Here is a 14,744-nt window from a genome sequence, read left to right on the forward strand (position 1 = left end):
GGCTGATTCAGGCCACTAATAGCTGTAGTGCAATTTACATTGGAATAAAGAGGCTTTGCTCAACAGCAGCTGCAAACATCTTCACTTACATGATTCCAAATATCATCTTCCACCTACACTTCACATTTAAACCAGTGCAGACAGGTTTAGTGTCAGGCTTGCCCATCAAAAATCCAGGGTGTTGAGTAGATTTGTCTTTTTTTTTTTTTTTTTTTTTTTTTTGTAAGATAGCTATCAGAAATCTATGATTCCAGGCACATTTGCACTAGAGACAAACTGCTTTAACAGTTCCTCCTTCTTCCTTGGGAACCCTGGGAACTGCAGTTCTGTGTGGAGGAGCAGGGCAAGGATCTTGAACAGAATTCTCAGCATCCTCAGCAAACTACATTTATTTGTATGTTAGATCAGCCCTGTCTCGGTTCCTAGACTGGGAGCCAAAGCAGCGCAGCAGGTTTGAAACTGGTTTAAATATGCATGGTAGACAGCATATGGGGTCCAGAGAAGATGTCATAGCAGCTCTTGTTCACCCCCCACTCAAAGTGAATTTATTATAGAAAGCCTCTGAATAAACAAATACGTTGAAAGAGATTGTGTGAGAAAACAACAATCCTTGCTCTGAAGGCTCAAGGCATTACAAGAGTGAAAAGCATGTTTATGGAAAGGACTGAAACTCTGGGGTCTGGGATGTGTCAGGAAAGGGGAGCCTTTCACTTTGCTCAGAAGCAAAAGGTGAGAATATGCCTCTTGAAGGCACCCACAGGGGTGTCATGGACCAGTTCCTCCGTATGTTAATGAAAAAAGTGGTTCCCTTGCTCCTTTTTTCCTCCTCAGTCTCCTTCCTGTGCCTCACCTATCCTTCCCTCTTCAGAAACTATGCTATGCCAATGCTTTCTTGGAGGGGGGGCACAAAACCCCTCTTTATTTTTCATTTTTTGCACGACAGTGAAAGAACCAAAGAGGTAAGCTGTCCACTCCCTGAACTCCAGCTCTCGGATTAGGTCTCAGGTATTCTCAGCAAGTTGGTTTGTTTAGAATATTTCAACAGTCTCTTTTCTTTTCTTTTAACCAATCAAAGCCATGCTGGTGGTCATGCCAGCGCTGTGGTGTGGCAGTTTCATGGTACCTTTTGGTATGACATGTACTGGCCTCGCTTTTCAAAGGGTGTGCATCCTACCACGTAAACCTTCGAGTATGGCCTCGTAATCTTTGCTGCAATTTCAGCAGTTGTTTCTCTCTCTCTCTCTCTCTCTTTTTCTCTTTAAATGCTGCCTTTATATTAAACTCTCTTCCTCCCTTCCAGCGAACTGCTGTTGCTCCTTGGGAAATTGATATCCATTAATGGCCTTTGGTCTTTCCCCCACCTCTTGCATCTTGGAAGTGCTGTGTCAGTTATTTTGGTTTATTTTGTTTTGATGATGATTATGTTTCTTTTTTAGGAACCATGTTGTGGATGGCAAATGGGTTTCTCCACCCTAATTTTTCCAAAGGGGAGTTTGTCATTTCAGGCTCACAGAATAAACAGGGACCACCTGAAACATTTTGGTGCATGAAACAGAAAATCCAAACTGCACTTTCCACCCTCCCTCTTCCCTGCCCCTAATTAGCACATGGCACAAAATACTGAGCAGCTCCCCTGATTAAGTCATAAGGAAATGAATAAACCCATGTAACAGTTCATTTCAAAGTGGCAGCTGCACAAGAACGTCCCGGTGGATTGTGTCCTGCAACTGTTAATGACACCTAAAATCACTGCCACAGGCAGCTATCTCACCTCACCTCTTGGAATAAAGCCTGATAGAGTCCAATGTCACCTTCCTCCTCTTATCATGGTGGCACAAATGCTTCTGTCTTAAGAGTGCTTCTACACTAAATGATTAGGGTGAAATTGACATGAACAGAATAGTGACACAATTTCCACAAATGTAGATGTATTTACTTAAAGAGGTGTATAGTCCTATACACCAGGAACCCTTTTTGGCCACTGCCGTTAACCATGTTGATAAAATGGATGGCATCCCAAAAGTTTATTACATCTTTTTTAAATAAAGAATTAGCATCGGTAGTAGGCAGAGCTGTAAAAAACCAACAACACCATTTGAGACCAGCATTGCTGCAGCTTACCTAGACAGGGCTGTGGCAGGGTGGCAACAAATCACTAGTTAGCATTATTATTTAACAGTGTTTTAGCACTATAACACCTTAATACAGAAAGACACTTAACAGCATTTTCCTGTTGCATAACTGTCTTTCATTAAATAAAATAAAGGTGGAATAACATTTCAGATCTAATCTAAAATGATTTTTTAAAAAAGTGGTGTCATAAAACGCCACTCACTGCATGGGTTATAGTGAATGAATTTCAGATTGCTTCAACCACAGCAGGTTGGGATAGAACACAACAGGATGCCTGCACAGAAAACTACACATATACCTCTTGATAGTGTGGAAAGTCAATTGCAATTCCCCTTGTAGCTTAGGGCTCGTCCACACTTCCGCTTGTCCCACCACTTTCCCCTGGGAAAACCCACTGCTGAATTATGACAAACATCAATCTGCAGAAAAACAGGTTTGTTCTGATTCAGTGGTAAACAGCAGGTTTCCCCAGTAGAAAAGCAGTGGAACAAGTGGAAGTGTGGACGAGCCCTTAACATCATATCTTATACACATGAGCTGAGCAGTTATTGGCAAGACTTCTGTGCCATTCATAGCAGACTCCGACATCCAAGTTGGTGACAAGTGAAAGTTCCTTCAAGGCTGCAGCTGCCTGCTTGGAAAAACTTTGACTGCTCAAGTGCTCATCTGTTTTGATATACGGGCGACTCTCAACTTATACTGGCTTACATTCTGCATTTAGTCAAAGCACATTTTTTTGCCAAGCATGTAAAGCTGAATGCACACAAGTTAAATGTGCGTAAGTTGTGAGTTACCTGTACTCTTAAAGATGTGCCAGGTATTGTAGACCCTACGTAAGAATCATATCTGGATGTGGGTGTGCATTTCATTATTTGCTAGGGCTAGTGTTTAAATAAGAGTGGGGCGGAGTTTTAATATTTATTTTAAGAAAATTCATTCAATTTAAATGTTTGCTTATATGTTTTTATCATAGCGTTACTTTCCCTGACCATAAGCTAGAAAGACAAAATTAGTTGTGTTTATCATGAGCAGCAGTGATATTGTCAGGGCAGGATTCTGGGGCAGATGTCCAAGGTTCTACTCCGCAGAATGATCAGGAGAGCCCCCAAACGCAAAAGGACTGGCTAGCTACATATTGAAATAATCAAATATTCTAAAGACATCTCTCACACATAAGACCATTAGTCAGAATCTAAAATTACCCAAGTGCTCCACTGCTGAGGTAAAAGTATCTACTACAGCAGTCCTGGTTATACATTCAGGAATTTGTTATATTGCAAAATCAAATTGGCCAATACTGTGAGAGCAGTCGCACATACACACAAAATGGGGCACATGTATTGTATGGTCTCTACAATACCAGCTCCATGGATCTGGAAAGCTATAATCTGTACACAATTTGCCAGCTCAGCCATGACGTGAGGCATCCTAGGAGTGCATAATCAGAATCACAACTTGCAACTTTCACTGCAAGCCTAAACCTCTCTACTCAGAAATAAGCTGAATTCAATGGGACTTGCTCCCAGATAAGCATGTATAAGACAACACAGACTTTGTTGCCCACTAATAGCCATCCTGCTGTCGTAATAACAAGGGCTAGTAAAGACTTGGGCTCTGATTCATGTTTGTAAATCTGGAACCAGAATGTGGTAGTTGAAGTCTGTACTAATAACGTTATCAAGGTATAATTGGTTGTAGTTGACAATAGGAAGTATTGGGGAGACACTCCCAGTTCCGCTAACACCTTCCCAGGGAGGCTGAGTTCATATTACATACACAAAGCACAATATGCCTGACAAAAACAACATAAAACAAAACCCAATATTCGATACCCAAGTCTAAGATCTATTGGATACCTAAGTAGAAGGTTGCAGCCTCCCACAGGCTGCTGCCCAATATTCACTAGACCAGACTTCCCTAACCTGGTCCCCTCTAGGAGTTTAGAAAACATCTCCCATCAGCCTCAGAACTCAGTAGCTAAGGCTGATGGGAGCAGTAATCCAAAATAGGTGGATGGAAGCAGGTGAGGGAAGGCTGCATTGGACTTTTTTGGAACCTATTTTTGGAACCCCTTTTCACTAGAGCCTGACATGAACCCCCTGCCCTCTTCCTTCTCCCTTGCACCTTTCCCTTACAAACTTTCCCTTCCTATTCTCTCCCCTTTGCAGCTGCCGAGATATCATGGATGGAACCACCTCAGTATCAGCCGGGGATTTCCTGTAGTGTTTTTGTAATTAAAAAAAAGAAAGAAAGAAAGAAAGAAAAAATAGACACAAAAAACAATAACCCCAAACAATAAACCAGCCAAAGTGTTCCCTTCTCCCTCCCCCAACTCCCTTTCCTCGTTTTCTCTTCACCTGCCACCTTCATCTCATCACTGCTGCTTTCTGCTTTCTCATGGGGACTTGGGTCATCACATGCAGGTATAGGATGCAGCCTGCCTTCCCAGGAACCCTTGCCACCTCACCAAACAAAGAAAGAATGAAAAAGATAGGAAGACCCTCAGCTATTTTAGCATAGCCCAGTAAGGTCCAGATTTTCTATAGTGGCTGCTTCTTTAGGATCAACGAAGAGAGAGATGCCTGCTAAACCAGCACCATCAGTTTTAGAATACTGTTTCTATCTGACCGTGTAAAGGGCATTTTAGAAAGCTGAGAGTGAGGCTCACCAGGCATTTGGGCCTCTTAATGAAGGAGAAAGCAGATCTGAAATCCAGAGGCCCCACATGGTTGACCTAGTTGGAAAAATCCCCAATCAGAAGTTAGAATAAAGTAAATGCTAAAATCCAGAACAGTGTTGAGAGGAAGAAGACCCACTGGATTCACCTATCCATGTGGTATTCCTGAATACATGTCTTTACTTCCACCCATGTATGTGAGTGGTGTCATTCATTCTTGGAGGGGAGGAGCTTCTACTTCTCCAGCCCCCATTAATATAAGAAGGCTCTCTTGCAAGGGGTGCCTACAGTAGCTCAATCAGAGGCGGGTTTAGGGCAGCACAACCATTTCCACTGCACCAGGCATTCAGCCTAGGGGGGCAGCACAGGGCACCACAACTATGAAGTAGTGAATTGAGCAGAAAGGAAGGCAAGGGTCAGGTGCCAAATTTTTGCCTTGCATAGGGTGCTGCTGAAATTTGAAGGACCAAAGTCCTCCCCTGGCTGAATGAGTTCGCTAAGGTTGGAGACACAAGAGGGCTGGAGTTTAGATCTGGCATCTAAATTTCATCTTATAAAAGCCAGGGGTTCTGTCACACAGGCTGGGGGAACCTCTAGCCCTCCAAATGTTGCAATTCCCATCATCCTTGACCACTGGGTATGCTGGGTTGGGACTGATGGGAGCTGGAGCTCAACAACATTTGGAGACTACCAGGTTCTCCACCCCTGCTCTAACATGACCACAATATGGAACCTAGAGGCAGGCTCTGCTGAGGAAGAAGTGCTGAGACGAAGGGATGGCAGGCAATTTCAGGAATCAGTGGTTTCATCTGAGATCTGAGTTCTAGAGTACAAAGTAAATTCTATGAAATCTGGAACACTTGAAACTTCAGCCTGTTAGTGGGGCAGGCCCAGGTCAGTTTCCCCTTGGGAAACCTGGGAACTGTAGTTTGGTAAGGGTGGTGAGAATTCTCCATTACAGAAGCATAGCTCCTGTCAGAGAACTGCAGTTTCCCAGAAGCAGAACTGCTACTTGATCAGTTTATGGCTGGAATTCAGACATGTCGGGGGGGGGGGTGTTAGCAGTGGGTTTTGTAACCTTTCCTGAACTGCTAGTGCAGAGCCAATGCTAAATCATATGTATTTCCACTATATACCCAGTGTCTTGAACCCTTATGTTCCAAAAGGGTCCTATCCTGCCCCCCTCACCTGCTGCTTTCCCTCAACCTGCTGGCTCATCTTTCTTTTCTGTGTCTTACCATCCGCTTTGGGGCAGGGGCAAGAGGGTAGCCTGTGGGGCATGGACGGAGGCACCAGTGGCACAGCATGAACTCATAATCCTCCCTTCCCTTGTCTCCTCCCCAAAACAGCAAGGATGGGCCTCAATACTCGAAAGTTTACCGTACTGTTGCAGCAATGCATGGGTCTTTCTTCACTTCGTGTCCTGAGGCTGTGATTGGAGGCATCTTTCACTGTCTGTCTGTCTGTCTGAGCTGTTTTGCTTCTCTGAAGTCACAGTTTGGGGTTTTCTGCCCTGGTTTTCTTGCAGCATGAAAGCAACCCCTCCTTCCTCATCTCCACTTCCTCCATCCAAAACTTGCACTCTCCCAGTGGTGCATTGGGGGGGGGGGCGCGTTGCTATATGTACCAGCAGCTGCAAACCATCCACCACCTTGCATTCCCATCTGCACAGCACAACACTGCGACCTTTTCCTAAGAGGGCAGCACTCCAAGTGGGTCCATGGCTTGGTTAGGAATGTAGTCTGATGGCATCACCAGCTTCCTTTAAACAAAAACCCCCCGACCAATATCCCTATTTCAAATCTCAAATTGTTTTAGTTGATTCCCTTCCTGCCCCAGTAATAATCCTCTGTTTCCATCCCTTCTTAAGAGGGAAAAAGCACTATGGGGCCATTTCATTCAGCTCTGCACAGCCTTTGGCCCTGCAAATTGAATGTAGCCCACCAGCTGTGTAGATACCACCAGTTGGTAGATACTTGACACAAACAGGCAGATACCAAAAACAGGAAGCTTGTGGGCTGGCTTGGTGAATTACAAATTATGTAGGTCTCATTGAATCCATCCTCTCAACTCTCCTGTGAGCTACATACAGTATGGTTACAATACCCATTTATGACAATTTGAACCGGACAGAGAAAAGGTGATGCATCCCTGCTCCACCTTCAGGTTTTAGAGACAAACTGCACATGAAGACATGCTGCATGTAGGGCTGTTTTATTTTTACTTTTTACCCTTTGCCCCTTAGGTCTTTATCTACTAAAAAGAACCCCCCCCCCAGCCCCCCAAAAGCTTTTTGCCTCTCGTGGGATACTGCCTAAGGAACTCTGAGAAATGTAGTTCCGAGAGTGATTTAGGTCTTTCTAGTATGATGATTGGCAATCTACCTTCTTTGATAGGCAGAACCCTAACAATCACCAGTTAATAATACATTATTATTATTATTATTATTATTATTATTATTATTATTATTATTATTATTATTTATACCCCGCCCATCTGGCTGGGTTTTCCCCAGCCACTCTGGGCAGCTTCCAACAGAACACTAAAATACAATAACCTATTAAACATTAAAAGCTTCCCTAAACAGGGCTGCCTTCAGATGTCTTCTAAAAGTCTGGTAGTTGTTGCTCTCTTTGACATCTGGTGGGAGGGCGTTCCACAGGGTGGGCGCCACTACCGAGAAGGCCCTCTGCCTGTTTCCCTGTAACTTGGCTTCTCATAGCGAGGGAACCGCCAGAAGGCCCTCGGCGCTGGACCTCAGTGTCCGGGCAGAACGATGGAGGTGGAGACGCTCCTTCAGGTATACTGGACCGAGGCCGTTTAGGGCTTTAAAGGTCAGCACCAACACTTTGAATTGTGCTTGGAAACGTTTAAAACTTGCCCTGTAGATGGTGATATGCTAAGAGGTCACTGGTCCAAGATAGTCAACTGCCAACAGTTCAGGGAGCAAGAAAGAGCCAGGAAACCAAAAAGGAGAGCAATGTTTAAGCTAGACAAGGCTGACCAAAGACATATTGAGATGGAAAAACAACATGGCCTCCCTCCTGCTAACTAACCTTGAAAATGTCTCATATCCACACCCTTTTGAAATGAACCATTGTTCCATTATGAAGCAGTTGTTCATTTTAGTGGGACTTGTGCATGAGAACATCCTGGTGGATTGAGCTTCATGCGTTGGATTGGTCTCCAACTCTGCTGCCCTTAATGGTGCACAAAATCTGCCTGAGGTAACAAGCTCACTTTACCTCATGGCAGGGGCACAGTGTTACCCTGAGGGGTAAAGGCTCAACAGATAATGTCAAGTTAAACACATAATGCAGCAACCAAGATACCTGGGACTGAAACATGATATAACCCAGGGTGATATAATTACCTTCTTTGACTAATCAGAGGCCAGGGGTGAAGAGCAAAGTAATGACATTGCCAGCATGAAACAGAGTAAACTGAACATATTCCTAGTCTTTTAGATTTATTATATGATGCTAAGACAAATCTTTCCACTCCCAGTCCCAGCGAGGCCTAAGTAGAATGTAGCACCTGCTACATTCATGACTACATAATTGCATAGGAACTTGCCCCCTTTCCCTTCATGTAGCTGACCATTTACTAGCTGGTAATTTACCAGTGTACATGTAACCACTTGTTAAGCCAGCATGGTTTTATCATGTGCTAACACAAATTTTACCTCTCCCCTTATTTCCTGGGTTTCTGATAAGTATGAAGATTTTCCTCACAACCTGGCAGAACAATAGAAACAATGGGCTTACCAAATGGTTGTGTGCACCATCTAGTATCTTACCACCCAGCAAAAAATCGTGTGTATTCACTAAAAGTTTACTCCGAGCAGCCACATTAAAATGTTGGGTTCTAGTTTTGTTTTTCACTTTCTGCGCAAAGCTGAAAGTCGGTTGTAGGACTCCTTGCTTTACCATGAACAGCAACAGAACCATATTTTTCTCATTGCTGACTGTAGAACCTAAAATGGTTCTCTTCTCACATAATAGCCGCACATCGTTCCCAATGGAGGAAAGAGCATTTAGGAGCCTCAGACCTTCAAATACCATATTCTCTCTAAGCTCCATCATTATTTGCTTAGCTACCTTTCAGTATATGACCCAGTATTTCTGCCTTTCCTGCATGCTTCCAAATTGTGCTGGGGTTCTGGGTTTTGCTTTGTTGCTTTCTGTCTTTCTCTTTTAGGCCTTCTCCTCAGCTTGATCCTTCCCACCCCATCTCCTGGGTACAGGAACTGGATTCTGGGCCCCTAAAGCATGATGTGGCATGAAGGCACCCAACTGCATGTGCTGCCCTAGAATGTTGTGCTTCTGTCCTACTTCTTTTGCTCACTGGGCATGCAGACGAGTCCACATTATGCGTCTCTTGTCCACCACCAGCTTCCTAAGCGCTAATCAAGATGAGCCACTCCTCTCTCATGAGAGAAAAAGTGTTCCCCCTTCTCCCACACCAAAACTCACCAGAAATTTTGAGCTAGGAGCAGAATTGTGTAGGATTTTTACCCACAAAGCACTGCAGGGCTGATTAAGATGGACATGGCAGTAAGCACACTGCTTGTTTATTTTTGGGCCATTTCCCCCCAGCCCTGCCTTGAAAGAGGCAGCAGGTTCATTCCATTCGTGAAACCAGACAGGCTGAGAATATTTTAAGCTTTTTCTGAAGCTGGGAAATCAAATGCTACTCCCCTGTCACCTTTGGTAAATTAGCTGCTATGTTCTCAACTCTGAGGAAATTAAGGGGAGCCCAACTGAATTTTAAACGCCTGTGTCAATTGCCAGACTGAGGGGCGAGAAGATGGGGGGAAACAAGCAGCAAAGAAACAGAGCAGGTATGAAATGCTGTACCCCAAAAGAAAAAGTTCAGGATTTTTCCTGAGTGTAGAGGATTTTACACACACACACACACACACACACACACACACACAATTTCTTTTCCATTCTCTCACTTTCTTTAGATTAAATTCATTTCCACCCTCCACTGTCTGTCCCTTACAAAGCCACTAGATTGTTTCACCCAATAAAAAAATGTTGGCCACATAACACCCTTCCCCATTCCTGTTCTAACCATCCGCACTTGCCATTTTTTCTATTGATTCTTCTTCTCATCCCTTTTAGTTCTTCACTGCTGATGAGGGCTCCTTTAGTCCCCCTCACCTTTCTCCCCAATCACCCCTTCCATCAATGTCCACCAGGAATCATAAATAATATCCCAGGTATGGCGAGGAAATGGAAAATAAAGAACAACAAAACACACGAAAACTGGTTATAGTTAAGAAAGCAGAGGGGCTGGTTGTCCGCATGGGCGGCCGCTCTTTCCACCAGCTTTGAGTCGGGCCTTGGGACTTAGAAGCCAAAGAAAATGAAGTCGGGTGGCGGGAGGTGATATCAAGAACAGTATAAAGCTGCACAAGCCTTCTTTGGCCTCTTTGCTTCTGCTTATAGCCTATGAAAGGTGGGTCAGAGCAGAGCTTATGCAGCACACAAAATTTGTATGGCTTAGCTTACGTCCAAGTTGCCATCACAGACTTATCCTGGCTTAACAGTCATTCCCATGAAATCGTAACTCTTTAATTGGAATTAGGGACATACAGAATTCTTAGCCCCCTCACTGTGCTTCAATTTGCTGAGGGAAGCCATGACAGTTAAACTGGCATAAAGCTGATATATGCTGTTTTGTAGCATAGAAGTGCCCTCAATTAGCTAGCAGGGCTGAAAACAAATTCACCTGAGATATTTATGAAACCCTGGAGAACCACTGACAATGCTTGGCCTGCACTGACATGGGCTGGAATGAGGAGGAAAGTTAAGTGTTAGGACTGCAAGGTCCTATCCCTTCTCCTCAGCCTTCTCCTTGACCAAGCCAGCTTGGCAAAGGACAAAGTTAGCAAGTCCCACCAATGTGGCCTGGCGTCAGTTCCGGCTCTCAAGAGTCAAGCTCTCATTCTCTCTCTTCTCTTTCCTCTTGGCCTTCCCTGCAGATCCGCGTAGTGAAAGCGTTCCGTAGTTCCCTCTACGAAGGGCTGGAGAAGCCAGATACGAAGACCTCCATCCATAACTTCATGACAACGCCCGAGTTCTTGATCAACGACTACATCCACAACATCCCCCTCATTGATGATACAGACGTGGAGGAGAGCGAGGGTCCCCCGAGACGGCGCTTCCGAGCCAGTCCCCCACCATCCCCCAACAAGAACAACAACGCCATTGACAGCGGCATCTACCTAAGCACTGATGCCAGCAAGACACCTACCTCCTCGTCCAGCCCTGTTAGCCCGCTCCACAGCATGGAAACTTCCCTCTAACACAACCCCACCATGCAACCAGTCAAAATGACTTTGTGCACAGCAGGGGTGCTCAGTTCCTCCTGGGAGACAAGGACTAGCTGAGTGAGTCAGAAAAGAAAGCGGGCAGGAGATGGCGTTTCTCCTCTTGACACTGGAGGTTTTTTCTCTTAACGGGGTGGAAATGGACACGGTTTCTGCCACTGGTTGGCTCAGGCAAATGAAGACGAGAAACTGAATGGATGCAATGAAAAGCGATAGACAAACTGTGAAGGGGGAGAAAAGTTTTCTTCAGAATCACCCATGAGGGGTTTGTGGCTGAGTCCCGGAGGGTGTACAGGAAAAAAAACAACCACCCATTTCTCTAGTCTGTTCTTCGTTTCTCTTTGGACACAAAACACACACACCGAACCCACGATAATCCCCCGTTTGGGGGTTGCTTTGATTTATTTCTGGGACCTCTTTTCAGGTTTCCCCTCCCCCCCAAAAAAAAGTTTAAAAAAGGAACTATATTTGCACCAGAAAAAGAACAAAAAAAAGGAAAAAGGAAAAAAGAGGAATAATCTAGACATCTATTATCCTAAATATATATATATGATACCAACCAACAGATGTATTAACGGACCTTCTGACCATAAACGCATGCCTGTTATCAAACCCTCTTTTCTCCTTTCCCCTCTCCCCCAAGGGAATTTCAGCCTGGGGCAAATCTGTTTTTGTTTTGTTTTTTTAAAAAAAGATCATTGCTTGCTGTAGCTTGTATTTTATATCAGGGTTTGCCGGGGAAAGAACACTGATTATTTCCTCCTGGGAGTGGGAATTGACTGTGGGGCAGTTGCTGAGTACAGTAACAGAAGCCCTGATGGGCTGGGTCTTGCACAGATGCGGAGTGGCGGAAATTAGGAGTCTAGTTGCACTGGCAAAAATGTGGGCCTTTTCAGGCAGTTATCCAGAAACTGACCCAAAGCAGGCCTCCCTGACATGGTGTGCTGCCCACCAAGCCCCCTCCCTGGAAGTACTCTCAATCCAAATGCTTCCTAAAGCTGGTAATTTTGATCAGCTTCCAATAAATATCTGAGCAAAAGAGACTGTTTAGAAGGGGGAGAAAGATAAAGATTGAACTACTTTTTTTTAATCTACTAAGAAAGAAAGCAACCACTTTCTTGATATTTGAAATTTCTCATTCAAAGCATTGATCAGACTGGCAAAGAAGTTGTATTTCTGATAATCTTATATTTTGTGCCCAAAATGAAGGAATAGGTTTTCTAGCCCTCATGGTTGGGGAAAGACATTTGAAAGCATGCAGGCTTAGTGGCCAGCAGTTAATGACTACTCATCGAGTAGTTCTGGCTTCCACTCATTTTTACTTAATAATGCTGATTTATATTCAGTTTTATTCCAGAGTTTAGTCATGTTATAATGCTTTTCCTTTTACACTGGTTTCAAGGACTGCATATCTCCAGACCCAATGACAGTACCTGCAAATGCTGGGCTGGAAGAAACAAGGTTATTAAGAGAATTCCACTTTTCCTTAAGGAGACTTCATGCATTTCCATTCTACTTCACTATTTTTTCCTTCACACAGTTGTGTACCATGGGAGCCACGAACCCACAAATTCAGCTTCTGCAATCCCCACAATCAGGGAAGATCCCAAAGGTACCATGGCAGCGAGGACTGGGGTGCCCTTAGGAGTGACAAGGTGGGAGACAGGTCCATGAGGCCCAACGCACTGGGAAGCTGGTCTGCCGCACAGAGAAAAGAGAGCACTGCTGCCTTTTCTTGCAGCTCCCATGCATTACTGTTCAGCCCGTTTAGGTGAATGACCTGGTGGGCTGTGCCTCATTCTAGTCAGCAGTAGAGAATGCGTACCATTTGTACACATTTCTGCCAAAATCATAAAGCAACCGTTTGAAGGTGGCAGAGATTCCGGCTGCTGAACAGTGTGTATTCCTGGCTCACATGCTACCTTGATCCTATGCACAGACAAGTGCTGTGAGGAGGTGGTGAGGAGGTAATGTTTTCTTTGCTCGTTTATATCCCACTCTTCCTCTCGGTTCAGGGTAGCCTATAGCGCATTATTCTATGTTAGTCCTGCAACAATCCTATCAGGACAAAGAGTTAGAGAACGAGTTCATAGAATCCTAGGGTTGAAAGGGACCATCTAGTCCAAAATTGCAGCAGTCTTTTGCCCAAGGTGGGATCAAACGCACGATCCTGAGATCAGGAATCTCATGCTGTATCAGAGGCCACCAAGTAGCTTCCATGGCTGGGTGTGATTTCCCTTGTTTAACTCTGACGTGCTATTGGATGGATGCACTGCATTGGCTCTCGCTTAGAGAACCTTTGGTCTAGCAGGCGAGGGCAGAGAAAGAAAAGTTGAGGTTCACGGCACAGCAGCACATGGTGTCATAAGGTCAGAAAAACACCTTTATTGCCCAGAGAGAATACTGGCTTCCACCAGGTTAAGCTTGCGTTCATCTTCTTCCAAACCAAACCAGCTTATCTTAACCTCAGTTATACAACATTCCTGCCAGAAAGAACCTGCAAAAAGCTCCAAACTGCCACTGGCTCTCCATGGCAGCAAGCACGGATCTGGGCAGAGTGCAACCCCTGAACTTAAATGAAGGGCCAGCACCCTTTTGCTGATGCTGAGAGTTTCTTACAAGTACCTGGTGCCGTGGTCTGCACTGATGCAGTTCCGCAATGTGGGGCTACATAGAGGCCACCAAAGAACCATTCATGGTTCTGTCACACATGGTGACAAAGGAGCTGTACCTACAGCAGCCAGGGAGAGATGGGGAAGGAGTCAGGATTCATGGGTGCTGTCCCTGACCAGACTGTTTTGTCTTTTGCTGCAAAGATGAGTCGCCCTCAAGCCCTTGCAGCCCCAGCTTTCTCCGCATATAAAAAACATGTAACTAAAAGTCTGTAATATTTAGAAACTGTGGAACATACTCTGCGTTTTCCCAGGGCAAACCTGCTTGAAAATACCAGCTGCAGCACTGTCAGAAAAGCCATCCCTTCTTCGGAAGGGCAAATGCCAAACCCATCTGTAAATCTTTTTGTCGTCATCTTTTCTTTCCAAGAAAAACAACGAAAACAAAAAAAAGTTTCTTTTTCCTCATCTGAGTGTTTAAAGGGGAAAAAAATAAAAATGGAAATCTTAAGTGTTTGATTTTCAAGTAAACGGAATGGGCCGCCTAAGGAAAGCTTTAGTCCCAGTCTGGGCTTATATATGCACACACACACCCCATCCGAACAAAAAAGAGATCACTTTGCTGCTGTACAATTTTGCCAGGTGTTTATCAGTGAGTTTCTGCTATTTCACAAGTGTGGGAGGGTAAGGGCATTCCTTCTAAGGGAGGGGGGATTCCGTTTCATTGGGGATATTTTTTTTCCTAAATCATAGTAAAAAGGGGGAGAGGGTGAAAGGTTTTTTAAAAATAATAATAAATAATAATAATAAATAAGTTTTAAAAAAGCGCTTGTACATTTGTCCAAATGGAAGAGGCCATCCAAAAATCACAAAGCCTGCTTTAACGACTTGATTATTAAAACAAGACCAGGCTGCTACCCAAAGCGAAAGCAGAAAACCAGCCATAGTCCCAGGATAGCAACACTTTCAAGCAAAAATGGGG

General features: G+C 44.4%; 1 protein-coding gene across 10 annotated transcripts in view; it reads left to right on the top strand.

Moving 5' to 3' along the window:
* The window catches only part of ATP2B3 (ATPase plasma membrane Ca2+ transporting 3), a 134,584-nt gene extending 120,311 nt beyond the window's left edge, over positions 1–14,273 (top strand). For all 10 annotated transcript variants that reach the window (XM_083482779.1, XM_083482785.1, XM_083482783.1 and 7 more), the window contains one exon: positions 10,803–14,273. In XM_083482779.1, the coding sequence (XP_083338905.1) occupies positions 10,803–11,126 (324 nt within the window). In that variant the 3' untranslated portion in view covers positions 11,127–14,273. The remainder of the gene's footprint in view (positions 1–10,802) is intronic.
* The last annotated feature ends 471 nt before the right edge of the window (positions 14,274–14,744 follow it).

The sequence above is a fragment of the Podarcis liolepis genome, assembly GCF_965112155.1.
Source record: "Podarcis liolepis genome assembly, chromosome: 17".
Lineage (NCBI taxonomy): Eukaryota > Metazoa > Chordata > Lepidosauria > Squamata > Lacertidae > Podarcis > Podarcis liolepis.